The sequence below is a fragment of the Melopsittacus undulatus genome, chromosome 9 (assembly GCF_012275295.1).
Source record: "Melopsittacus undulatus isolate bMelUnd1 chromosome 9, bMelUnd1.mat.Z, whole genome shotgun sequence".
Lineage (NCBI taxonomy): Eukaryota > Metazoa > Chordata > Aves > Psittaciformes > Psittaculidae > Melopsittacus > Melopsittacus undulatus.
The window spans coordinates 10000659-10027289 of record NC_047535.1 but is presented as its reverse complement, the minus strand read 5'-3'; the positions used below and the strand labels follow the sequence as shown (position 1 = coordinate 10027289).

Below are 26631 nucleotides of genomic sequence, written 5' to 3'. Positions count from 1 at the left end.
GAGTGTAAATGTGATGCCGAAGCAGACATCAAAACAGGTTTCTTTTGGTTTACACAGACGATTTAGCTGCCGAAACCCCTTCATGTCATCCTACTTTCCTCACACAGTAGTCAAACCATCGCTACTCTTTTTTATGCTTAAGATACACCTACACCTCATTACCAACAGCCACAGGGTACAGCTGCAGGAGCCACGTTCACTTCACCCTTTTCAGATGCACCTTCCTGTTAAAATCGAAGTATTTCAGGTATCACCTCCTTAAAACCTGCGTAGGAGCCAAGGAAATCGCCCCTCGAATGCCAAGGCTGTTTATATCAACGCAATTTGTATCAAACCCTAATTTAGGGGAATCAATCCTTCCACCCCTAAGTGATCCCCTCCACGCCGGACACGCGCCCCACCAGCTAACACCAGCACCCGCTGAACGACGCCGGCCTGCAGACGGCACCGCCCCGGCAGCGGGGGGAAGCGGTGGGGCCCGGCCCGGAAGAGGAGGGCTTTGCACGGCGGTTCCACGGCGGCTGGCGGTGCAGGGTGAGGGCAAGGCGGCGGGGGCAGCGGCGGGGGCTGTGCGGGAGGAGGGTGGGGGGGATTCGAGACCCATTGTTCCCCTCAGCTGTGCCCGCGGCGGGCTCCTGCCGCAGCCGCTGGAGCTGCAACGAAGCCCCAGCCGCTGTGAGGGGACAGGGCCCCGGCCCGGGCAGCCGTGAGGGGAGTGAGCGCTGACTGTTGCTAGGGGCAGTGTTTGTCTTTATGCGGAGGAAGGTGACGGGTTTCCCGTTACTGGCCCCCGCAGGATGAACACCGATATTAAAATTACTAATCGTGAGGAGAGCAGCTCCCCTTGCTCTCCGGAGACGGCTGTAGTGCAGTGCGGTGGGTCCCCAGAGCAGAACTATCCTCCCACCTAGACAAAGTGAGTCCCTGAGTTCCTTGGAGGTAGATGACAGTAAAGACTAGCCCGCTGCAAAAAAAAAAAAAAAAAAAAAGAAAGAAAAAAAGAGGATGAAGTCACTGGACATCCCGCAGGAATAACTCCTACACCTGCTTTAGAAAGGTTAATGCTGCGTCATTGGGTGGAAGGGGAAGACTGGAGGTGGGCTCTGGAGATCACCAGGCACTGACTTTTCTGAAGCTGACAAAAGGGCAGTTCGGTCTACAGAAAGAACACTGTGCAGTGTTACACATAAACATCCCACTTACCCCAGTCTCAAGCTGCTCATGGGTACAGCAAGGAGAACTGGGCTTGGTCATCGAGGTTACATATTGTAGCTCTCAGGTACAGAAGAAATCCCTTGTGTTCCTTCCTTTCTTTCCTTCCCTTTTTTTATTCCTTCCCTTCCTTCCCTCCAATTTGCCAGGTCCTGCTTGCAGATCTTCAGGGGACAGCAGAAGAGCTTAATCTAAAAGTCTAGAGACAAAGACCTGTAATGCTCTAAATTAGCCAGGGCTTGTTAAAACAGTAGGCATAGAGCCTTTCTCAGCACCTACGATTAGGGACAGACTTTTACTGGTGGACACAATTAGATAGCACTTTTGTCTGAAGGGCAAATGCTTATATCCAGGTAAATAAGGAAACCAATGCCTTCAGTGCAGATCTCATCAGAGAGGCATATATTCTACCTTAGCAAACTTTTCAAGTTGATTGTAGTCATGTTTTTCCTGACAAAATGGATTAAGAGTAGATTGGGATTGCATTCTGAAGAAATAAAATCTTATAATAAATTCTTATTAACTCTCAGAAATGTCCTATATCTTTCTACCACAGCTCATCTAATCTAGGACTGTCAGAATTCATTCAAAGATGCTGCTGTGTAATGGCTAACTATTAGGTATTAATCAGAGTTGAATTTCTCCTGTGTGGATGGAGTCCCTTAAAACCACTCCCAGTGCTTAGGTGCATAGGTGTCTGTATATCCAGTATAGATGACCAAAGACTGTACGTGGAATTGGAATTGCTTTCCATCAGAGATAACCTTTTCAGCAGAGTTATTTACAGCCTTAGATCATCAAGACTCAGGAGTCAGTCATGCATGCTGTCTGCCCAAAACCTAACTGCAATGTTAATCTGAGTATAACTTCTCATTGTCATTCATTTGCCCTTAGTGGATTTTGGTAGCTATTACAATAAGTGTCTTCACACATTGATAAAGTTGCTTTTACTGTGTTCATGTTGGAAGTTTTCAGAATGACTTCCCTGGTTGACGTGCCCATGAATTATGAAAAGATGTTTGCTCATCGATTCACATCAGATGATGAAGAATACCAAGAGTATCTGAAACGCCCTGCAGATCCCCCTCCTATAGTGGAAGAATGGAGAAACAGATCTGGTGGCAACCAGAGAAACAGAGATCGGTACTGATTTATTTATTCTTTTTTTTAATCTTATATAAATGCATAGTTAAATGATTGTGTATTTCAGAAGAAATATAAGAATTTATTCTGTTAATGGGAGATATTTAATCTTGTTACTTCATAGGTAACTATTTTAAGAGAAATAGTCTTCTCTGAAAAGTAATGAGGTTTTATATTTTCTCTGTATTGATAGAGTTTTGCATTGTGTATGAAATGATTAAGTAATTTACTTTTTAGTAGGGAATGAGCCAGAACCACAGAACTCATTTCCTCGGGTTACTGATCATCAGAGGGGAAAGATGAGAGTTCTGCAAAACTAAGCAGCCTATCTTCTGTTGGATAATAGCCAACAGGAAAATGTGTGAAGGTGTGAAGGGGGAGGATAATAGTAATGATTTTTTGCTACTAGGTGTCCACAAAATGTTTCATTTGTAAACTAAATACTTGCCATACTTTGTTAAATTAGCCTGTACTACTTTTATCTAGTAGATATAACTGTAAAGTCCATAATACCTGCTTACTGCAAAATATTTTGAATTACTTCTTCAGGATGTATCTGATTTTTGTGTGACTGAAAAACAATGATTACAGAATATAATATGTTTGGTAAAAAAAAGTGATTGTTTAAGGGGATTTTCTCTCAGAAATCTGTGGTTCTTTGAACTAATGAACTCTTACACCTACACTGTGGTCACAAAGCAAACCTCATGGACATGTTTGTCTATACCACACCACTGAGACAGGCAAAGAAAATGACAGTGAGGCAGCTCCAGTGTCGATCAGAATCAAGATACAGCTGAAAAGCCAAAATTTAGACTGAACAATGGCTAAATACCACTGATAAGATACTCTCTTGAGTATGGGGATCTACAAGAGCCTCTAAAGCAGTGGTTGTATGTATTTTAGGGAATATGGAAATTCCGGGACTGTGCTGTCAGGTAGCTAAATTGTATTTAAGCCTGTTTTGCTACAGCTTTCAGCCATGAAGCCACTAGATTGAACCTGGCTTTGATGCAGCAGGATGTCTCTTCTGGTTGTTTTCTTAAGATATGTGGTCTGTTTGAGTCTCTAGTCAAAGTTCCAGCAGTTCAGCTTATGCCTGTGAATACTCTGCGTTAGGAAACAGACTGTCCTTCCATTGCTTAGCAGACTGCTGAGCAGTGGTAAGAAATTAATGAACGATCTCAGATAACTAGATATGTTTTCATCAGTTTTTCATAGAAACAGATAAGTAATTGAGTGACATGACAGTTTACATGAAAACTATAACATTTAAGAGTTCATTATCATTCATCTTTTCAAAAAACCTCACCATTTAAGTGACTCTTTGACATTTCTTTTCATTGCAGGTTTCAAGATAGTAGATACTTTAGAGGAGATAGATACAACTGGCAAGGTGACTACAGATCTAATCAGAGGTCGGAAAGAAACTGGGGTAATAACTACCAGCAGCACAGACAAGGGCAATCATATTCCTCCCACTATGGACAATATGGCTACAACTCCTACAACCCAGGGTCTCGTTACCCTTCCTACTGATGATATATTTTGCTTTGAAAATCCAGTAATGCTATGTAACAAATTAAGTTAGACAGTTTTTTTTTTCCCACAATTTTATAGATCACTCAAGATTTAGTATTACAGTCCATCACTGTTTATCTGTAGGGTGAATTGAAAAAGAGAATACCTTTTGTGAGTAAAAAAGCGTATTATACAGAGTTTGGTTAGAATCTGTAGATCTTAGATTTATTTTCTATCTCATTCTTTCGTCTGAATACACACTAGTGCACTTCTTTTCTTCCATCATTGAGATTTCTCTCTGTTTCATTTTAGAAAACACAACAGGCCAGGGGAAAATAGCTGTGGTTTGCGTGCAGCCTGTAGCAATGGCACATTGCCTTAAGATAATTCTTTTTTAAAAGTGACAGTCTGTGTCTTTGTCTGGAGAGAATTTCTTAGTTTGGCTTTTTATAGTGAGAAAAGCTCAGTTTGGTTTGAATTTCACATGCCTTAAAACTGAGAAGAGAGGTGCTATTATAGAAATACTTCATGGGGTCAGTGTAGTGTCCTTTGACTCAATGGTTTGGATTTATTTGCAGATTTCCTTTTAAAACATGGTCTAAAAGTTGGAATAAAAATTAAGTAGCTTAAAATATGTATCTTCTGATTGTAGTAGGTCAGTGATGTACAAGTTTTACTTGAGAAGTGATATCACACTTAGATTAATTTGTATGGTCTTAAATTTGGTATGTGCATAACAAACGTTGGAATTCCTATTTCAGTAAACCTGTAAAGTTTTGATGATAATTGTGATTACTTTATGTGAAACACTGCATGTTATAGAAGGAACTGTAATTGGTACTGTTCTGTACTTCTTTTGCATGTGAAAAATAGCAGTGCAGAATGTTCTGCAGTTCTTAGAATTTAACTTTTATGTGTTTCTTTTTAAGTATCACTCAATAAAGGTATAGTTCACATGTGAGGATGTTTCCAAATATTTCTACAACCTAATTTTGAAACACAGAGTTGCTACAGTGTCATCTAGGCTGGCTGCCCTATGAGAAGCAGTACCAGCACAGAAGTGTTAATACTGCACAGCTGTTGGTTTAAGTTTTCTTCTAACTACAGCCTACTCAGCTACAACCAAGAGGATGAGATACCCTGTGATTAATTAGAAGTCTGGAGTGTTAATCCACTATCTGACATTCTACTAAAATAGGGTCAAAGGTCTGTATTTCACCATTTACACAATAAGCTAATTTGCATCAGGAGAGCAGTGCATTTCTTTGTACTTGACATTTTCTTCAGCTGTTGTACAGAAACACAGAATCATCATGCTGACTGTTGTAAAAGTCATGACATTATCTGATAAAGAGCACAAGTTAGTGCATCTGGATTTAAAACAAAGAATTGAGAGAAGTCAAAAGCAGAGTCTTCCAGCTCATAAGATGCTTTTAAGAGATAAAGGGTACTGTTGATCTTAGAAACACACACTGTATACAGATTTCTCGTAGTCTGTGAGAAACTGTGATGTGTATCCACCTACCTGCCAAGTATTTCTGCCTTTTGCTTCTCACATAATATTATTTACTCTGATACAGTGTTTTAATATCCTACTCCCTGAAGTATTTTCCTTGAATTCAGTTGTTTAACCTTAAAAATCTCCTAGCGAGAGGTTTGGTTTTCTTCAAGGAGTTCTGCTGGATGAAATGCACCTGGTTTAACCCTCATTAATACAACAGGACAGTTACACTGCGGGATTAAGATCATGCAAAGTCCTTATCTGTGCACTGTGGAGAGCCTACAAGTTGGTATGGTGGAATACCCTTTTAATGCAAAATCATGAAAACTGCCAAATATCCCAAGACTTCCACCTCTGAGAAGGGAGCGCATCTCTTTCTGCAAGGAGCCTGACACTGCCAGCTATGCCACAAAAGTCAGGCTGTGCCAGGATGTTCTTCCTTACCATCTGGAGTAGCATCTCGGGTTGAAATAAAACCTGGCAGTAGGAACATATTCTGTCTCAGCTGTTGCATTTCCTCAAGCCCAGTAACTCTTATTTTTAGTGTCTTTCAGCTAGTGAATAAAGAATCATAGAATGGTTTGGGTTTAGAAGTGACCTTAAAGATCATCTAGTTCCAATCCCCTGCCACGGGCAGGGACACCTTCCACTAGACCAGGTTGCTGCAAGCCCCATCCAATCTGGCCTTGAACACTGCCAGAATGGGGCAGACAGCAGCTTCTCTAGGCAACTTGTGCCAGTGTCTCACAACCCTCACAATGAAAAATTCCTTCAGTTTAAAGCCATTCCCCCTTGTCCTGTCACTACATGCCCTTGTAAAAAGTCCCTCCCCAAATTTCTTGTCAGCCCCCTTTAGTACTTGAAGACTGTTTTAAGGTCTCCCCAGAGCCATGTCTTCAGGCTGAACAACCCTAGGTGTCTTCATGACAGTGCAGTGAAGCATTTAAAAAATGCTAGTTGTTGTGGTATTCCAGAAAATAGCAAAACCAATCTACACCACTGTGGCCAAACTGTAGAAGCAGCTAGATTAGGATGGCCTAAGAGAAAGTTACGAATTAGAATCACACATTTAATGATCTCAACTCTCTCATTTCTGAGTTTCTCAACTGTGAGACCAGGAAAGACACAGGCCAGCGCAGCTTCCTATTTTCTGTCTTTATATTCTTGACTCTTTATATTCTATACTCTCTGCCTCACCATTAGAGCTCTCCATTCAACTTTAAGGACCAGTATTATTTATAAAACTTTTCCTTCGAATAATTATAGCAAGATTCTAATTCAGGGGGAGGGAATACATTTCTAAATAAATGCATGTCTTGCACTGGACAGAAAAGTAAATAGAATTCAAAACATATTACCTCCAGCAGTTTCCACTTAGATGGATTGGTATTTTTATGATAAAGTCCAGTTTACTGTTTCTGTCAGCTAAATAAAGTCAGTAAGTATTGCCTGCAGTTATGCTTTGCGCATTACAGTGTGTTACAGATCAGAAAACTGATGCTGGGTAGCTTTAACATTTGCAGCTTCAAACATTACAGAAATTGTTTGCTTTAACTATGCTGGAGATTGCAGGGTAAACACTAAAATTCAGTGTCTGGAATCTGGTTTTAAGAGATCTCTTCCCTCTGACATTTGCTCAGACATCATTATTATCATGAATAAAACAAAAGAAAGGTGTTACATATATCCTGTGGAGAAGGACTTGGGGGTGTTAGTCAATGAGAAAATGAACATGAGCCAGCAGTGTGCACTCACAGCCCAGAAAGCCAACCGTATCCTGGGCTGCATCAAGAGGAACGTGACCAGCAGGTCAAAGGAGGTGATCCTGCCCCTCTACTCTGCTCTTGTGAGACCTCACTTGGAGTATTGTTATCAGTTCTGGTGTACTCAACATAAAAAGGACATGGTGCTGTTGGAACATGTCCAGAGGAGGGCCACGAGGATGATCAGGGGACTGGAGCACCTCCCATATGAAGACAGGCTGAGAAAGTTGGGGCTGTTCAGCCTGGAGAAGAGAAGGCTGCGTGGAGACCTCTTAACAGCCTTCCAGTATCTGAAGGGGGCCTACAGGGATGCTGGGGAGGGACTCTTTGTTAGGGACTGTAGTGACAGGACAAGGGGTAACAGGTTGAAACTTAAACAGCAGAGGTTTAGACTTGATATAAGGAAGAAATTCTTTACTGTTAGGGTGGTGAGGTACTGGAATGGGTTGCCGAGGGAGGTTGTGAATGCTCCATCCCTGGCGGTGTTCAAGACCATGTTGGATGAAGCCTTGGGTGATATGTTTTAGTGTGAGGTGTCCCTGCCCATGGCAGGGGGGTTGGAACTAGATGATCCTGAGGTCCTTTCCAATCCTAACTATTCTATGATTAAGAAATGATTGCCATGTTACCAAGAGGTTGAACACCCCAGAAGTTCTGAATACAGCTCCTGCAGTAGTTCTAAATCATTCCTGAACACATGCAGCACTTTTGTATGGACTGTTAATTGACACTGAAGAATTATCATGCTAAATTACAGGTGCTGTGGCAAACAACTAAGAAAGGCCAGGAGATTCTATACAATTTCTGAACTAGCATTTTAAAAAATGCTGCAGGTTTCCAAACTGCAGCTCAGCCACTGGATACTTGAAGGCAAATGAAAGTGGGCAGTAAAAAAAATAAAATCATCTTAGTGTGATTTGTGAGATGCAGTTTTACAAGTGTTCACTGCTATTCAACCTCTATTTTATCCTAGTGCTGCAGCTGGGAATAGAAACGTGCAGACGTGCTTTGAAAGGTTAGTTAGAAGCTGAAGTACTTTCAAAAGGCTCTCTAGCAAGATTCAGACAGGGAAGACAAGCATAATTTCTGATCTAATCAACATTCAACTTCTAGAACAAAAAAGATATTTCATCTACTTTTAAATATATTTTAATATATTGCAGCAGTTATATATTTGAATATGAACTTGTACTATTAATTTGCTAAAAAATATTCTGCTTCATGAAGAAACATGTTCCCATTTGCTTCTGATACTCATATTGAGATGTTGGAAGGAAAATTCATTTTGTATCCAATTAAGCATTGGGCTTGCCTGCCACGACCACTATTCCTTAGGGGAGAACAATTGAAAAAGCCTTTGAACTACACTCTGCGTGAATGTTGTTCACTGGTCCAACTTGTGCGGTCACACCTCTAACTCTGACAAACGAGAGGGGGTAAAAACATGGAGGAAGGAGGAAGGGAAAACTGGACTGCTTCTTCCAGCAGCTACTGAGCACCTTAGAGCAATTGAACAGAACTGCACCTCCCTTGCCTTTCAGTTGCCAGTCAGGAAAAATTACTATAATCTGTCCCCCTTGTCCCTGTGTGTTGGAAGAGAGCTATAGAGCCCTGCTTGAAATATGCACAGCGCTGATACCTTAATGATGAGAAGTTAAGCAAGATTACAGTGCAGATCAGGTTTCCCTGGAGATACTCAAGAAATAGGCAGCCTTGCTCCAGACACACAGAGGTAAATCCTAGAGATCAAAACAGAGTCCATCAGCTCCAGCACTGCCATGAGAGTAGATGGCAACTGTACTGTGGTGGTGCACAATGATCTTGCCTCTCAGGATTATTTTTCATTAGGCCCCGCAGGCTGGAATTTATTTTTGTGTTTACCATGGCCTATATTTTACTTCAGTAAAGCACAGACTGCACTTAGTGGTTGTCACTCCTCATTTGCTTACGCGAAACAGTGATGCCAAACTTACTTCTATACAGCTTACCCCCTAAGTACTCTGTCCTGATAAAATGCAGATTTATTGCAAGAGATGAGGAAAGTTGCCAATAACTGTGTTTTACTCTAACAAACACACAACAATCATATTGCCATCCCTAATGGCTGCGTTTTGTGTTATTTTGACTAGCAGGAATATAAATGAATGTTGTCTTCTTAATACAGAGATGCTTGTATTTCAAATAATACTTCAACAGCTGAATGACTTTTTTTCCCCACAGGTATGGACTGCCTTATTTATTTTTTTTTCCTGTATATTGTCTGATTGTGACTTTGCTTCACTAATAAAAGATGTATCAAAAGCAAGTATCTGCTCCTGATCACCAAGGAAAAAACTTCAACTCACCTTTCAAACAGATAAGAAAGAGCTTACTTGTTATAAAACTAAAAAAATAACCAAGGACCAATCTTCTCCATGAAAAAATAATCTTCAAAGATTCAAGCAGCATCTTCAAACTGAAGCATCTTCTATGTTAAAAGAATGATTAAGACACTAAGTTTTTTCAAAGCTCTTGTTCAGGGTGAGGAAAGACAATTTGGTATGTATATACCCACATAAATGAAATACTTAAGATTATAATCAGCACTGTTAAGGTAAAGGTTAAAAGCCCAAGCATACTGTAAGAAATTTCACATAGCTTTTGGCCACACATTCCAAGTTTATCATGATCAGAGCTGATAAGAAAGTGGATGGTCTTTGATCAAAGTCATGTCTGAAGTTTGTTTCTGAAAAAATTCTTGAAATGATAAATTTTCTATTGAAAATGTGCTCAAGAAAAATAAAGTAACAGTAATAATTGCCAAGTGCAACCAGCCCCAGATGATTACATACTCTTTTTATAAAATAAAAAGAAAGTTATTTTTTTCCATAGCAAAGTCCTGGGTTTTAAGTTTTACCCTTCATCAAGTAGGGTCATCAAGTCATCTTGATTTATGAATGCCACTGAGACCTAAAAGAAAGTACATTTAAGAATAATGTTTCACTGGTTTTAATGTGTCGTGGTTTAAACCAAAGCATGAGCATTTAAATACAGCATTTGAGACCTCTGGAGTTTACATCAGTTTAATGCAAAAGCTCTGTGTGGACACACATTCTTCTCTGATCAAGCTCAGGTTACTCATTTATAAGCCACATGCTTGAAACACATGACAGATACTATGAAGGCAGTGGCTTGATTTAAACACTGCCTTTATGTTACTCCATAGTGATATAGCATAGTATTTAGAGATGTACAGCTGGGATTCTGTGGCCTAGCAAGCTCTCAAAGCTAGACCTGCACTAAACAGTAGGTGACTCAAATCCTATGAGTGTAGTAGAAAAGCCCTTCAAAAATTTAAGTAGTATAAAGACAGCCTCATCATAGCTAAGAGTCATGGGTAGCCCAGTTTGATAGTTAACATTGAATTAAAGAGAGGTGAATTAAAAACAAGGGAGCAATCTATGCAAATTAGATTCCACATCAAGAAAACTTGTGGTGGTTACTGATTGGAATGCACTATTGGTTTATATTTAATAGATTTTAGAAACATTCATGCACATACCATACAATCATGGCAAGAGTGAGTAAAATTCCAGCCTCAAGTATTATAATGCTTGACTTCTTTTTTCAATCAAGTAGATAGAAAAATTTTAATGCAAAATACTAGAATTACATAGTTACACATCTGAGCTTCTAAAACATTAATTGTGAAGTGGTTTGTTGCACCTAGCAAAGGAACTGGAAAGAAAATGCAGTGGTAAAGGGAGGAGCGGATGAATCAACTGTCATGAAAGAGGGAATGTACTGAGGCAGGAAACGGAAAGAGAACAGTGACAGAGCAGCTACTGCAACAAATATGCCTTACAAGAAACAAAATTAATTCTTCTAGAAGAGTCTATGGAAACGTCAGTGCCCTTAGTAGCCAAGAAGACAAAATCACCTGACTGAAGGTGAAATACAAATCTATTTAAAAGTTATTTGTGACTGATGAGAACTGGGAGACAAAGATGGCATCTCGGTACCTTGGCAAGAAAATCCCTCCAGATGGCATCTATTTCTCATTAATGCTCTGAGGGAGGATCCTAGACATCCCAGCAGGTCCCATGGTGACTTTGGATTCAGAGCCGTCCACAAACTCAGCTGCTCTTTGGCTCAACTCCACTTTTGCTAAACAAGCATATGGCACACAACAGTGCTACAGGACATCAGCTCATGAATGACTTTTAACTGCTAATTTCTGTTTCTTTAGATCACACCTCCTATACTGTGTTTTAAAAGGCAGAAACCTGAATGTAACCATGCCATCAAGATATAGCTCAAACCCCGTCTCTTCATGTTTTCTGCTACTGGTATAGAAACCTTAAGGATTGCTAGAACACACTAACAATTGTTACGTGCACACACACACAGAAAGGAAATCTTAGCAACTGAATGTCAGTTCATTTTTGGTTATATATGCCTCCCAAAAATGAAGATGACCAAAACACCAACCCTGAGTTAAGACCATACAAAATATCTGCATCTTGGCTTCATTTGGCAAAATCAGAGCAGGGTTTTAAAAGAGTGTCTAAATGGAATTCATTCGAATTCCTATGGATTAAGCTTCTAAATAAACTACATTCTTTTCTGTGAGCACAGCAGATATAAATACATAGGAGCAGTCAGTCCACTGCAGCATGCTGAGAACCTAAACAAATGTTATAACGCATGAAGGATCTTGTGCGTGTAACATCTGCATTGTAACTGGGGTGGAGAAGTGCCATGCTGGGTCTGTGTTGTTCCAGGCTGATGATGCCCTGCTTGTCCCTGTGACACTGCTGGCCTGCAGGCAAAACTGGAGAGTGCACAGTTTGGTAACAAGCCTGATTATCTGCCAGCAGATGACAAACTGCAGACTCCCATGCAGTAACAGCAAGGCCTTCTGTTTTAACTAGCAAAACACTGTAGAAGAATCACTGATCTGTAGCTATGATTTCATTTAATTCAATAAATTATTTACCTTGTGTCCACATCTTACTCTGCCTCCAAGTCAAATTACCACATCACTTCAGGTTAAAATAAGCAATATATCCTGAATACTGATACAGGCCAGAATGTGATTGTACTAAAATCAGTTTATAAATCCTCTTCATTGGCTCTTTGTCAGGAAACTTTACTACATACAAGAGAAAGTAAAGGAAAAAACCAAAATCAAACATAGTATGTTTAAGGAACAATTAAAGTGGGTATTATAATTCCGCTTTGTAACCTTCTAAAAGCTTTCAAATTTACACGGCTTTAAATTATAATGATTTTGACAAAAAAAAATCCTCTATGAAAAGTATTAGCAGGAAATTGAAAAGCTGAAGGAAAATTAAATTGCTTTTTTTTCCACATTTGTTAGAGTAGGCTCTAACTGTGTCATGGGAAAGGTATTTATCATGCACAGCCTGTCCTTCCCTTTGGATGCTCTCTTCCAATTTGGACTGGAGGCACTGTGTATTAAAGGATCATTAACCAAAGTCACATCATCTCTCCCTCACAAATGAATAGTGCAAACACTACAACAGCCACAAAGACACTATAATCAAGGCTTAGGGTAGACCTTGTGGCTTCCACATGACAGAGTAGGCAGACTAAAACACCCAAAAGAAGTCATTTTTCTCCTAAAGAAGCCCCACCCTAAAGAAAGGGCAAGGGAACGGTCTATGTCATGTGTAAAGTACAGAAACCCCACACTCTCCTCTGGCCCTGTGGACCTTGTCACCTTAAGTCTTAGCACAGCCAACAGTATTACCTGGCTTCTAGATGGGTAATGTTCTTATCTCTTACACTTACACAAAGTTTCAAGCACGTAACAGGAGATTTACACTGTGAACACAGGAAGGAAGAAAACATGAGACAAATACCACTTTACACTGGCTTATACAAATCATGATACTAGGACCAAGTATTGTTTTTTGAAACAAAGGGCTGGAACATAAAGTCTCAGTGTCATGTCATGGTTTCACATCAGCACACTCCAAGAAAAATTGATCTGTAGTTATAACACTGGCTGTATAGATTTATAAAGCAATCAGATCCCATGGTGAGAAGCATACTGAGGTATATGGAAGAATTGCTTTCTTCATAGTTATATTCCTGCTTCTGGGCACTAAATGCAATATCTCTGACTACTAAATGCAGTCAGATGCAGTGCAATTCCAAAATGACAAAAAAATTATTTTTAAACAGGAACTAATTCACATAAACATGTCTTCTCTATGGCACGTTTGGACCCTTGCACACCCAGCAGTTTGGAAATTATTTTAGGTTGCTCTTTTTGCCATAAAAACAGAGGAATGCAACACCTGGGTAGTGAAGAAAACAGAGCAAGATTTTAATCTCCTTCCAGGAGTCTCATGATCTACTTCTTCCATTACTATTTAATGGCACTATAATTACTGTAAGTCTCTGGTGTTCAGAGTAACCACAAAACAAATACAACCTTGATCATGCTGCTCTTATTATTTGTATTACAATGGCAACAAGAGAATTTGAGCTTTCCAAAAGAGCAGAGGAGTGTGCATCTCCAAGAACCTGCATCTAATCTAGAATGAGAATTTGTAGGTTATTAGAAACAGGAAAGACTGAGGGAAAGGGACAAACCACAGAGGTTGCTATACCTGGTTCATGTGCTCTGATTTGCTTTAGAAGTCTGACATTCTTTCCTGGAAAATATTCTGTCCTTCATGAAACTGGACACAAAGATAATCAGCAGTCAGTCTCTAGAATGGGTTCAAGCCTTTTTGTTCAGGACAAGCTCTTCTCTAAAACCTTTAAATACAGCTATCTCCCCGGCTGCCAACCCAACATTCACAACAGTCTTAAGAGCTTATTTTCTCCTGCCAAACCTGCCTACAGTCACACCTTTTTGTTGCAACTAAGAAGTCACAGATCTATTTATCCTCTGTAACTGTGGGCTGTGTTTATCCTCTAAAACTGAACAGGCATGTAGCAGTAGACCAAAGGCTCTTTTGTGGAGAAAGCACATTATTTTGGAACAAACAACGAGTGTCTCCTCTGCTCACTGCTGTTCACAGACAGTAAAGCAAAAGAAAACAAGTGTTTGATTTACCCTCTCACATACTATGCTATTGAGTGAGTCAGTTAACCAGAATTTTACCATTCCTGAGTGATTTTACTTAAACCTTGAAGTGATATCCTTTTGGTATTTGCACTTTCTCAGCAGTGGAAATTAATACAGCAGAGGGACTAAGGTCTAAATTTCAGACATGAAAGGTGGAAATGATGGGCATGGATTTCTCAGAGTTCAAATTTCTCTTCTAATTAGAGTCTTAACGCTTTCTTTTCTGACACAGAAAGTGTCTCATTTTGAGACAATTTTTAATGCAGTCTACATTTATCTTCCCCTGCAGAGCAAACTCTCACCATATCCACTAACCTGAATGAGCAATTCTGGCAGCAGCTCCTCCCGCTGCAAAAAGCTGAAGGCTGGGCTCCCAGAGCTGCCAATTTAGCCTAATGGAAACCTGTGGGAGACTTCACAATGCTTTGGACAAAGCTTTGCAGATAAGACAAGACCCTAGGAGTTGCAGTTGGCCAACTCTGGTGTCAAGGGGATGCGCCAGCCTCTCACAGCAATTACAAAGTGTTAGCCCCGACTTGCTGTGAAGGATAATAGTTCAGTCACCAAAATGAAAAAGCACTGGCAAACTGTAGCTGCCTTTGTAGAATCAATTTACTTAAATGAGACGGGATGGCAGAATAGATGAACTAGTTATGAGCAGCTCATCAACTTTTCCACCAGAATTTGTGTTTTAACCCACAAAACTGTAAAAAACAACAGCATCAGTAGATGCTCCTTCTATATCACACATCAATGTCATTTACATGAATCTATCATTTCAAAAGATGAATCTTTCCTTCCTGAAAAATTTCAGACTGGCATTTAAGGGCTCAGGATTCACACTAAGGTGGCCATAGGTAATATTTTTTCCCCACCTAGATTCACAGATAGCAAGTAAAAAATAACTGTGAAAGTTATATTGCAGATTATTAGATTTACAGGCTTTGAAAACCTGACAGGTTTTTTCCCCATTCTGACTTAAGTGCTAAACTAAGCAGAGCAGGTGCTATAAAATATCTAGTCTCTCATACCCTCCATTCTGTGCATGTTCCTCCCCAGTAGTTTAGAAGCAGCAATATACTTCTAACAAGCCAAGAAAAATTGTTCCTAGCACAATAAATGGCATCAATGTAAATTATTCCCTTTCCTCTTCACCCATGTTTTATTTTTTTTTATTTTAGGATAGGAAAAGTTCATCTAGTATGCAAACCCAAGCATCAAACAAACAAGTTGTTTCTCAGAGAGTCTACTCAAGATACCTCCTACTGGATAGCCACAGCACAAAGCCTAAAACCCACCCTGGAAGTAGCTGAGACCTGAAAATGAACTAACAGAAACTGCTTATTAAAGTTTATAAGCCCAAGTGTGTAAAGCTTGGAGCACTTCACTGAACTCTTTCCCAGGTAAAAAGACCAAGTAGGTTCACTGATGCAAGGAGGAATCAAATGCAGCTGAGCAAAGTTTTTTTATAGGAAATATTATTAAATACCATTTCCCATATAACATACTTTCATGGAACTTTTCTTTGCAGCTTTTTAATATGAATAGATGTGCAGAAAATGTTGTTTCTTGTGGAGACCTATCTTACAGTAGGATCAGAGAAGATACTTTCAAATTCAGATTTGCAATGGCAAGCCCTTAAATGTGGCAGAAGGGCTTATGGCAAGCTCTGGTATTACACATTCTTTTTGTCCTTGTTTCTCTAAGTACCTAACACACATATGCAACACCTCCACTGACAGGCTCCCTTGGTTTTGCAGATTTAGGATTTACATACTTTTCAAACTACTGAAAGGTGTGTTTAGTTAGATTTTACGCCCTCTCCTTACAGAGACAGGCATTTGGCCACTAAAAGATTGGTCTTACCACACATCCACAACGTAATGACAGCTATTGTCAAATTAGTTTTCAGATGCTCTAATTTCACATTTCACCAGAAATATTGCCTGGCACTGTATTAAACAAAGAAAAAAAAATATTCCAGTCAATACTGTGAGGGTGGTGAGGCCAAGAGAAGTTGTGGCTGCTCCATCTCTGGCAGTGTTAAAGGCCAGGTTGGATGGGGCTTGAAGCAACATGGTCTAGTGGAAGGTGTCCCTGCTCCTGGCAGGTGGTTGGAACTAGATGTTCTTTAGGTCCTCTCCAACCCACACCATATGATCCCGTATGCGAGAGCAATCATAGCAAATGGAAGTCATATAGTTTGAGAGCATCACTGTATGCTGAACATCTTTGAAAAATATTTAACAAAAGGCTCCTTGGTCTGCAGCTGAACCTGAACTCAGTGAGAAAGTAACTGAGCAGAATCAGACATTCTCATTAAGTGAAATTAGCCAAGTGCAATTTGCCTGGCTGGTCCCCTCTATGTATTAGCATTTATGTTCAGTCAGTGATGAGCTTAATCAGGTTTTTTAAACAAAAAGAAAAAATCCTCCCCATAACCCATAAACTTATCAGATTGATTAGTACCAGACTGCACTTCATTGTAAAAAGGCAGCTAAGAACATGAAGAAAATTGTCTTTTCAGAAGTGTATCCTAATAGCAATCTTTCCCCGTAGCAGGAACATGAGCTCACATATGTGCTAGCTGATTGCTGTCAGATTTACTGAAGACAAAAGGAGGCATTTCATTAAAGGGCAAATACCAGAGGGCAATACAGAGCTGCTGCAGCTGTGGAAGGGACAAGTTTGCCCTCCCATTGCAAAGATTGCATCATAAGGTCCTCCCTTCCTTCTCTCCCCCCCCCCCCTTACACAATAAATGCATCTCAAAGAGCTGTCACGCCCAAGAAACAGCAAAAAGAAAAGCAGTAGCATCTAAGGATGTGTCAGCAACAATGCCAATGTGACAAATAAACAGCAGGAACAACTCCATAGAGCCTGCTCCTGCTGGAGGGCACTTACCTGAAACAACAGCAGCAAAACTGAACGCAAGAGGCAGCAAAGCATGTCAACCAGGGCCCAGAGATGTCATGAAGGTGGGAGCTTGAGCTGAACATGTACAGCAACATTGCTATCAGATTTAACCCCACAGACCTTCTGAATATCAGAAAAGAAGCAGAAAACTCCATACCTTTTAAGACAAGCTATTGAAAGAAGCACCAGTAAACAAAAGTTCCATATAAATAATTTGGTTTAGAAAATTCAACCTGCTTTCAGGCAGATGGACACCAAGTATGTTCTAACATGTATTGAGAGCTTTGAATTGCTGTTATAAGTTATGCCTCAATGCATCCTGGTTAGCAAAACACCACAGCAGTGAAAGCTGGTCAAAGGAACAACATGCTGCAGCCCTCCCCATGTGCACTGCACATCTACTGGGTAAGAGGAAAAAGGAAAATTAATGACAGTCACCCCAGAATTATATTTTGTAACCCCAGTTATTACTTTAAGGCAGACAACTCTTATCTGAGCAGCACAAAATGACACTTTGACCCTCTGCTGCTCACTTTGACCCTCTGCTGCTCAGTCCAACGTTCTTTTCTCTTTAAGTCCATGGTTAACTGCTCTCATTACAGCACGTTTCTATAGTGACCAACTGCTAAATTAATACTCAGTGTATTTCCCCTTCTACCTGCCTTAGTTCAGACTTGGAAACTCAAAGTGTTATTTAAAACATTCCAAAAAATCAGCCTTGAGCTGCAGTAAGATTGTATGGTAGACCACTTCATCACTCTAACTTCACACCTCTTGAAATAATACAAAACCAGATAAATGCATCATTTATAAATGAAAGCAAAATTCTTCATGGCTCACTAACAATGACTTGAAAAGCTAATATGTAAAGGGCTAGGAAGAAATGAATTGCCAGTACCTTAGAGAAATATCAGACTCCTACTTTCAGGCAAGTACTTAATTTCTTCAGCAGCTTTTTGACTGTTTATTGTGCCTTGGTTACATTAAGAGTACTTTGCCCCAAGTGCAGCAGCCTTCCTAGAGAATAATAACCAATATAAGCTTTATGTGGAGGTAAAGCACTGTGTTCCCAGGAGGAGACAGTGGAGCACATTGCTATAATACATGGTAATGAATCATCCTCCTGACATAAAGACAAAGCATTAAGAGAGGAATGTAGTAGGTTGAAGTAAAAAAAATTAAAAAGGGACTCAACTGGTTCAAGTTTTACATATGCAAATAAACAGTATGAGGGGGACCACAGTGAGACATGTGAAGTAATGAGCAGAAAGATCAGGTGTTATCTATCTTCCTTGAAGCTGAAAGAAGGAAGATATTAAACTGTGCTTTCTGGTAAATTGCCACTGCCAGTTATTGACAAAGTTGTCAATTATACAGGATTATTTAGACTGATGATACCTGAAGAAATGGGGATTTAGAAACACTTGGGAGTAATAGGAGAGATAGGAATATGCTGCAAATGATAAATGGAATGGATTGAAAGTAAAAGAGCAAAGAGGCCAGCTTCAGTGGGAATAATTCAATATACTTCATTAGCATGTTATAGTACTGCAGTGAAACCATGTACCTACTTTCAAAGCTGGACTTTAGGAAACAAATGTAACCAAGTGGATGAAAGACCAAGAATGTTTTATGCTATTAGACTGCTTGGCATTGAATATATTCAGGTAACTTCTACTTTGCTAAAGTTTAAATAACTTAATTAAATGCACTGGCTGCCTAGGTCTGTAAACAGTAAAAGATTAAATCATCATTAGGCAGATTTTACTGAAGTCAGACAATGCATTAGGAAAAGAGGTCAGTGTTTGAGTCAATAGCAGGATTTGAAGTAATTGAGTAATCATGTAGCTTGACACACATGGATAAAGCAGGGACCAACAAGTAAAAGGATGGTAGCAGGTGGCACCACAATGTTTTTAACTGGTCTAGAAGTAAAAGTTAAGTTATATTTTGAGACAGGGGGTGTGAAAAGTGTTTTGAAAGTACTGGATGAGCCTCCTACAAGATCACAAGGGTCTGTTGTATTAAAAACATACTCTGCTGCAGAGGTAGGGTTATTTGCTGACACAGTTTTCTCAATAGAATGAAAGGTATTTCACTATGCTCATGAAGAGGTTAACAGGTTAGGATTTTAATACAAGATTTGAAAGAGCTAGGCCTAAATCACAGTTTTGGCATTGATTTGTTTGGGCACATGAGCTGCTTAAGTCTTCTCTACTTGACTTCTGATATACAACAACTGACCAGCAGTTCCTGCTTCCCAGGCATTTCACAGGGATACATGTAACCACAACCAAGGTATTACAGATATAATCAGAAGACTGCATGAAAAAAAAATTATATAAGAGGCTCTCAGGTATCAGATACATCAACACTCCTGTGTTATTATTACCCTTTAAAAATTATTTTGCTTACTCATATTAAACAAATTCTCTATTCCCAGCATGTAAAGGTCTTATGTGCCACACTGCCGGCACTAATTCAGTCTTAAGTGAGGCAGGGCACTACTGCCAGGAGAACTTAATTTTCATCCCTTAGCTTTCATGGCTAATGTGGCTTCCATTTACCTTGGCTTTTTCCACGTAATCACTGTGGCCTCAACTAAATAATGCCTTGAGCAACAGAAGCCAGGACTCCAATACATGCCACCAAGAGTACTTTTACTACCTAAGAAGTAAAGCTAAAAACCAGCCACCTGCAACAAGTTTTGAAAAAAAATACTGTATGATGACTGATTTGGACAAATTAAAGTGAGTTTTAAATGCTGTAGTATAGTCCAGATGGCAAAAAAAAAGGAGTACTTGGTTTGGCCAAGCAGAGTCAGTATTAAACAAATGGCTTCTCCCTCCCCACACATACACACTCATAAATGCAATGGAAAACAGAAGTGCAACAGAGAGAAGGGAACAGTGGCAGTTTCCCCAAAGTCTAATAAACTTCCCAGCAGAACAGTACTGGAGTTCTGATTGACAAGTGATAAATACAATAATATGCCTGGCCCACACTACATGGAAATGACAGCATAATACACTGAAGGCACCCTATGTGTCTTCAAGTTACTTTTACTGATTGGGAAGATGCAGAATGCCAACTGAAGGTGGGTAATAAAGGTGAAACCTGTAAGAAAGGTGAAACCTGCGAAGCAGAAGGTACCAAAGACTAGGCAGAACATGGTAACAAAACAGAGAGGGAACTGAAAGATTAAATTGGCTACTGTTGCTGGTAACCATCACTGAGGACCAATGTATTTCAGAGACTATACCTGCCTACACAGCTCCTCCCTCAACTGGGGTCTGAAGTAATGGGAAAGTGTAATACATTATTTTGATATAATATATAACAATGTAACACACTGTATTGACTTCCAAAGAAATCTTTATAATGGCTGTTACAGCATCAACTCAAAATAGAATTTATAAATGTGGGATTCCTCAGTCTTTGGATTGCTGTTTTCTACTCAAATTAAAAATAAGTTTAGGAAATAAAACAAAAAAAAAACCAAAAACAACCAACAACCCATCCATGAGTACTTAGTTTAGCTTGCTTTGCCTAAAATTTTCTGTAAGACACGGTACCCCTCTGCTGGGCAAGAACAGACAAAACAGCAAGGTGCAGTGAACCAAAACTGATTGCACAGTAAAACAAAACCAGCCTGTACAGACTAAAGAGGATAAGTAAAAAAGGGCACCCTAGGCAATGTGTGGCTGACCAAAAACCTGAGAAAATTAAGAGCCCAGATGTAGACCATTAAGCAAACAGCATTCACAATTTAGACGTGGTTCTCCAAACAAGAAGGTGACATTTTTCAAAGCATCTTCAAAATGAGTTACCTTGAAGGAGCTGTCATCTTGACAAGCACCAATTCTCCCAGCCTAAAACCAATTATTGCAATATTTAGGATAACAGGAAGCAGAAAAAATTTCTTGAAGTAGAAGATTTTTGTCCAGAAAAAAATAAATTATGAGCTATGAAGCCTGCACTGTATGCAAAAGCCAGTAAAGAAATTTAGCTGGAACTTACACATACATAACACATTGTTTTCCAGGAGAACATATTCAAAAGTTCAGAGCAGTTTTTTACTTTATGTATTAAATTTTTATAATATATATTTTTAAATATCACAACCATAGTAGGTAGGACAACTTCAGATATCAGCAGTGATGCAGATGAACAAGCAAACTCTTATATGTGCTATATCACTTATGTTTTAACACTAGCTAAAACTTACTCTGTTAAGTTAAAACTTACTCTTACTCTGACCTCTGAAGCATGATAAGGAGAGAAGTTAAGTTTCTTCTTACAAGTTGTTCGCATTAGCAGGACGACTGGAATACAGTTGCCCATTTTCTTTCAGACTTCTTGTTCTGTTCTACAGATGACTGAGCTCAGTTCTCTGTGGGTTAGAATACTACTAATTTTTAAGCCAAAGATTCACTGCAAAAAAACCCTGTTTAAAAATAACATTCTAATAAGCAACTTTGAGGAAATACTAATTTTTTTCTTTTTTTTTAATATAAACACACAAAAGAGTTTGATAATATTTTTTCACTCCTTTTATTAAAAACAGTCATTACACTTGATATACATTTGGCAAAGACACATGACTGTATCTCTATGTTTCAGGAAACTAATTACAGACCATCCCAAAGTGACCTCCTGTGTGCAGTTATCAGGCTCTGCATCAGGCTTTCATACTGCAAACTTCTGGTTTGGTTTCAGGTGTTCAGGTGATTCTGCTTTTAGCTTACCTGTGTGATCAACAGCAGCCTATTGTCTTCAAATACATCTGTTTTAGATGTATGTGCACACATGTAGTGCACAACTGCACCCAGTACTTGCCGCTTGGTACTGAAGAGAACATTCCTCTAGGGTCTTTACCATCAGGCAGACTCGCCCTCATGAAAACTCACGAAGCTTGTCAGTCCAAGCCCTTCACTATGTTAGCCAAAGTTTGGTTCACTAAGAAACAACTTTTCTAAACCATTCACATAGGAACCAGAAAGAGGACAAATCTTACAACAGGAAATTCCAGAGGGAAAAAAAAAAAAAAGATTGTAGCAACAGAAGCAGAAACAGAGCCTCCAAACCCACACAAAACTGTACAGCAGATCTACTGGGTGGGAAGGAAGAAATGTTCTTCCCCAGTCAGTAGCCACATTCTCAACAGGACAAGATTTACATCAGAAATACTGTCAGTCCATTTACCAAGATGCATTTTCCCATTTCTCACTCTTGTTTTAGGTCAACTGGAAGCTTCTTTTTTCAGTTTTTCTAAAACCTCATCTGGTGTCATCGATACCACAATCTTCACCACTTTTTCACGTGATTTACCACCCTGGATTAGACACACACACAAAAAAACATCTTTCAGAGAATCACCACCAAATACACATAGAAAAAAATCTCACTGTAACACTAACATATCAGGTACTTCAAAACTAATTCTGAAAGTGGGGATATGCAGAATTAACAGTAGCAAATGAGAGCTGGCCAATCGATGGATGGCCTTTCTAATTATTTGGAAGATGGAAAACAATGTTTTATCTACTCTCCTTTTAAAACTGGATACTGCTCTCAGAGCATGCCCTGGATTGATGCTCTTTTTAAAGGCAAAAAGCAAGAAGTCTGAGTTTCTGTAATTTACTTGTATCATCTAGAAGCAAGATGCCAACTAATTTGCACTTTTGTTTTTAGAAGTGGGTATGTGCATATATTTGATAACTGTGTACTTTCAGATCTTTCTTCAGAGTTATCCTTCTTAGATTATTAGTTACTCTTCAGTTCGCAGGTTGATAGAACCAACTAAATGAAAAGAAATCAGAGCTTTTACACAGGAAATGGCAAACCTGCAACCTCATTTCATATTGCCTGAAGACACAACTTTGCTACTAGTCAGTAACTGAAAAGAAACAAGTTGCTCATTAATCTGCAACCTGGCAAAAAGTTTGAAAGGCCCACAAGAGACATGCTGACAGATGAAAAAGTCCTCAACTCTACCATATAAATATATACCATGGAATTTAAAATTAAATAGATTTTTGAAGCAGTCTAGCCAGTGGATGAAGAAAATCAAAGCCCTTGAATAGAAATCTGGTAACCTCAGTTTTATACTGGATCATTTCCTACCATTTTCATAATTAGGCCTGGCTTTTTTAATGTTAGTACCTATCATAATGCAAGTACCAGATAAGAAAGCAACCAGTATCAAAAATCACTTGCTGTTTACATCTAGCACATCAGGATGGAAAAATCTAAGCCACAGATAAAATATACTTGACCACAATGCTTCACTGAGAACAAAGAATGACTTGTGAAAAATAAATGTTAGCCTGTAATTATTTGGGCACTACAGGTCAGAATAACTGAGTCAAGAATGTCAGACAACACAGGCCCATTTCATATTCAACTCTGGCTAGCACTTACGAGAATAATTTAGTTAAACATGAACATCTCTTTAAGGTACAAAAACAGTTTTATCTGTAAAATGTTGATAAACAAATGAAGCAGCTTGCCCATGATTCAGGAGAAGCAAGACTCAAATCTTTGCATCTCTAACTTTTGGCAACAGTGCTCAGTTCATTGATGATGCTGTCATTTACCATTATCCTTTAACAGACTTCAACTACCACATTAAACCAACAGACAGAAAATAAAAGGCAGAATTTTTCATCGTGCTCTAATAGTCATAAAGTCCAAATGAATATGGCTGGAAAGACTGACTGCAAGTACAATGAATTAATAAAACAAATTATTTATTCAGTGCAATGAATAAAACAAACTGCTTTCACTTGCCCAGTCATGTAAATTCTGATACAAAGAAACTCTTGAGGGCCAGCTATAACCCAAATGCTTACATATGCCCTTGCTTATGTGCGACAGTTTTAATAAAATTTTCACTCAAATACAGAAGTAACTTAAAAAAGCAATTATTAATAAAATGAACATTCTCTGCAAAGCACAAGTGTTGTGAAATGCATTTGACATGAAAACAAGAGGATCTTTAAAGAACACAAAAAACCCACGAACTACACAGATCTGGAAAATATATCACAATGAGAATTATGGTGATTAAAGATCTCAAATCAGCTGTGGTCCCTCCTATGCAAGATTTGTTCTCAACGAATAACACACTAATTGAAGTATCTTTTTCATTAACTTGGAGAGCAGTTTCCTGTACTGGACGAGTAAGTTTCAAAATATCAAATTTAAACTACAGCAAGGCAAGACTGAAAGGAAAAAAAAAAAGAAAAGAAACAAAACGCAAATACCTTCTCTAATGTGACTTCACTCTTCTTCACTTCTAGCACCTTGGAGAGGTAGCGACACAGCTCTGCATTGGCCTCCCCATCTGATGGAGGTGCAGCAATAGCTATACCTACTGCCTCTGCCGTCACATCTGTAATAAATAATTTAAGGATTTAAAGCTCAAAGTATTAAAACCTCTAACTATTGTCTCCTAAATATGAATGCTTATGGTTTTGAAAGCATTTTAATTTAAACCCAAATAAACTTACGGATTAGCATAACATTTTTACTCTTCACAAATTCCCTTAAATACATTAGCCAGTAAAAAGGTGATGACGTGATACAAAGAGAGAAGACTTCAGACCTGTACCAGAGCTCAGCCATGAGCTACCAGTTTTCACACAACCAGGGCACTGTTTTAAACCCCTCTCTGTTTCCCATTCTGATGCAGGCATAGTCCAGCTTGACATCGTGTAGCATTACACAAACCAAGTTACCTCACCAAAAGCCATGATAAACCTGCCCAGAGAGCTATGGCACCACCACCCACAGCTTCCTTGTATTGCCGACTGAGCCTGGATACTCAGCCTGTTTGTTTCATACACACACCTCAACAAAAAACGGCTCTGGTTTGTACATGAGGAAGCCCAAATTTGTAGAGGGAGGGCGCATTTATTATATTAAGCTTTTACCGTTGAAATAAAACCCACAGCCTCTTGAAGTACAAATCGCATGCACATTACACATGGACTGAGATGCTGACCGAGTGCTCCTCATCGCAAAAAGTAGTAAGAATTTACACCGTGCTCACTGCACCACCTAGCGAGGCCTGACCGAGAAAGAGCCACTGCAAGCTCCTGCTAAGCGTGGAATTACTTCCGTTTTCTAGTGACCCTTTCCTCGCACACCTTAGGGAAGAGATAAACCACAGACCTCGTTAACGCACTGCTTACACGAAGCTCTCCCCGCTCCGGCCGCAGCCCCTCAGGCGCCCCCGCTGCACACGGCACCGTGTCCCTTCGGCTCCCGCGCCTCAGCAGGGCAGGCAGCACCCACCTGTGACGGCGCTGCTCCTGGCGCCGGGCTTGGCGCGCACCGCCACCCTCACGCAGCCGTCACCCGCCGCCGCCACCGGCCCCGCGGCGGTGTCCGGTCCCGAGGGCCCCTTCCCGGCTCCTCTGCCCTGAAACAGAACAAACGCGGTAACCGCGGGCACCCCCCGCCTGCCCTCCCCTCCAGGGCCCTCCCGCGCGCACCTTCCGGGGCATGGCCCCGCCGCCGCCCCGCACCGGCAGCCAACGGAAGCCGGCGAGGGCCGACATAGAGCGGAAAGGCCTTTCGGGCAACACCAGCGAGCTCCTCCCCTAACACCGCCCGCTGCTCCGAGGGCGGCACGGGGCGGAGCGTGCCGCGGACCTCGGCCCCGTGCCCATCCGCAACCGCACTCTATGGCCACCGAGTGTAAAAGCTCCGCAGGGGAGAAGACTGCAAAACCTGTGCACAGCAACTGGTTCCAAACACAGGGAGTGGTGTGAAAACCGTGGTTTGAGACCTAGAGCACACACTTAAAGAGAAACCAGGGAAGAGAAACAGGGACAGGTTTAGGGTTTTTTTGTCCTGTGTTCTCAAAGGATGACTTAGTGTAATCCAGGCGAGGGTACACCACTTTGTACATAGAGACATGCTACTGCGACACAGTACATATTGAAAAGACACTGGATACTATATACAAACATCAACTGCATCAAATTATCATATGCAATCTGCAAAACTAGTTGCACACAAATAATTCTTAGTTCATACTAATTTTTTTAGTATTAGAATGCCCAGTGATAAAATACCACCAGCAGAAGTCTTCTCATTTTCACACTATACATTTTTCTGGTAGGCACATTTGTATATACAATGGCTATTTCCATAACCAGCTCTGTGTTCCAAAGCAGCCCTTCTGAATTAAGGGAGATACTGGAACGACTTGGTTGTTGCTGAATTTGACTTGGCATTTCTTCAGTGCAGCTGGAGGTATGCTCTCCTGTCCATGAGTTCTCGATGGCTTGTCCAAAACGACAGAATGATGGCAATAGGAATTCAGCCTTGCTGATGCACTTCCAAAAAAACCCCACAAAAAACAAACCCAACAAAAAAACCCAACAACCCCCCCTCAAACAACCCACCCCAAAACAACAAAAAAAATAAACACCCCCCCCCCCAAAATAGAAGCAATATACGTCCATAAGGTCATT

General features: G+C 40.1%; 2 protein-coding genes across 3 annotated transcripts; one reads left to right on the top strand and one right to left on the bottom strand.

The window, feature by feature from the left end:
- Positions 1 to 456: 456 nt before the first annotated feature.
- On the top strand, positions 457 to 4837 carry RAMAC (RNA guanine-7 methyltransferase activating subunit). Of its 2 annotated transcripts, XM_031048697.2 has the most exons (3): positions 457 to 534; positions 2181 to 2355; positions 3705 to 4837. In XM_031048697.2, exons 2-3 carry the CDS (start codon positions 2189 to 2191, stop codon positions 3892 to 3894), a joined length of 357 nt encoding a protein of 118 aa, XP_030904557.1. In that variant the 5' UTR covers positions 457 to 534; positions 2181 to 2188; the 3' UTR covers positions 3895 to 4837. The 2 variants fall into 2 exon arrangements, with proteins under 2 accessions (XP_030904557.1, XP_005148783.2); XM_005148726.4 differs by lacking the exon at positions 457 to 534 and having other exon boundaries at positions 2171 to 2355.
- Positions 4838 to 22230: 17393 nt separating this feature from the next.
- Positions 22231 to 26622, bottom strand: C9H15orf40 (chromosome 9 C15orf40 homolog). Its single transcript, XM_034066147.1, is given in 5 exon segments — positions 22231 to 22478; positions 24412 to 24539; positions 25445 to 25625; positions 25628 to 25834; positions 26617 to 26622. Coding segments are annotated over 5 exon segments (615 nt in total). The 3' UTR covers positions 22231 to 22385.
- Positions 26623 to 26631: the final 9 nt, after the last annotated feature.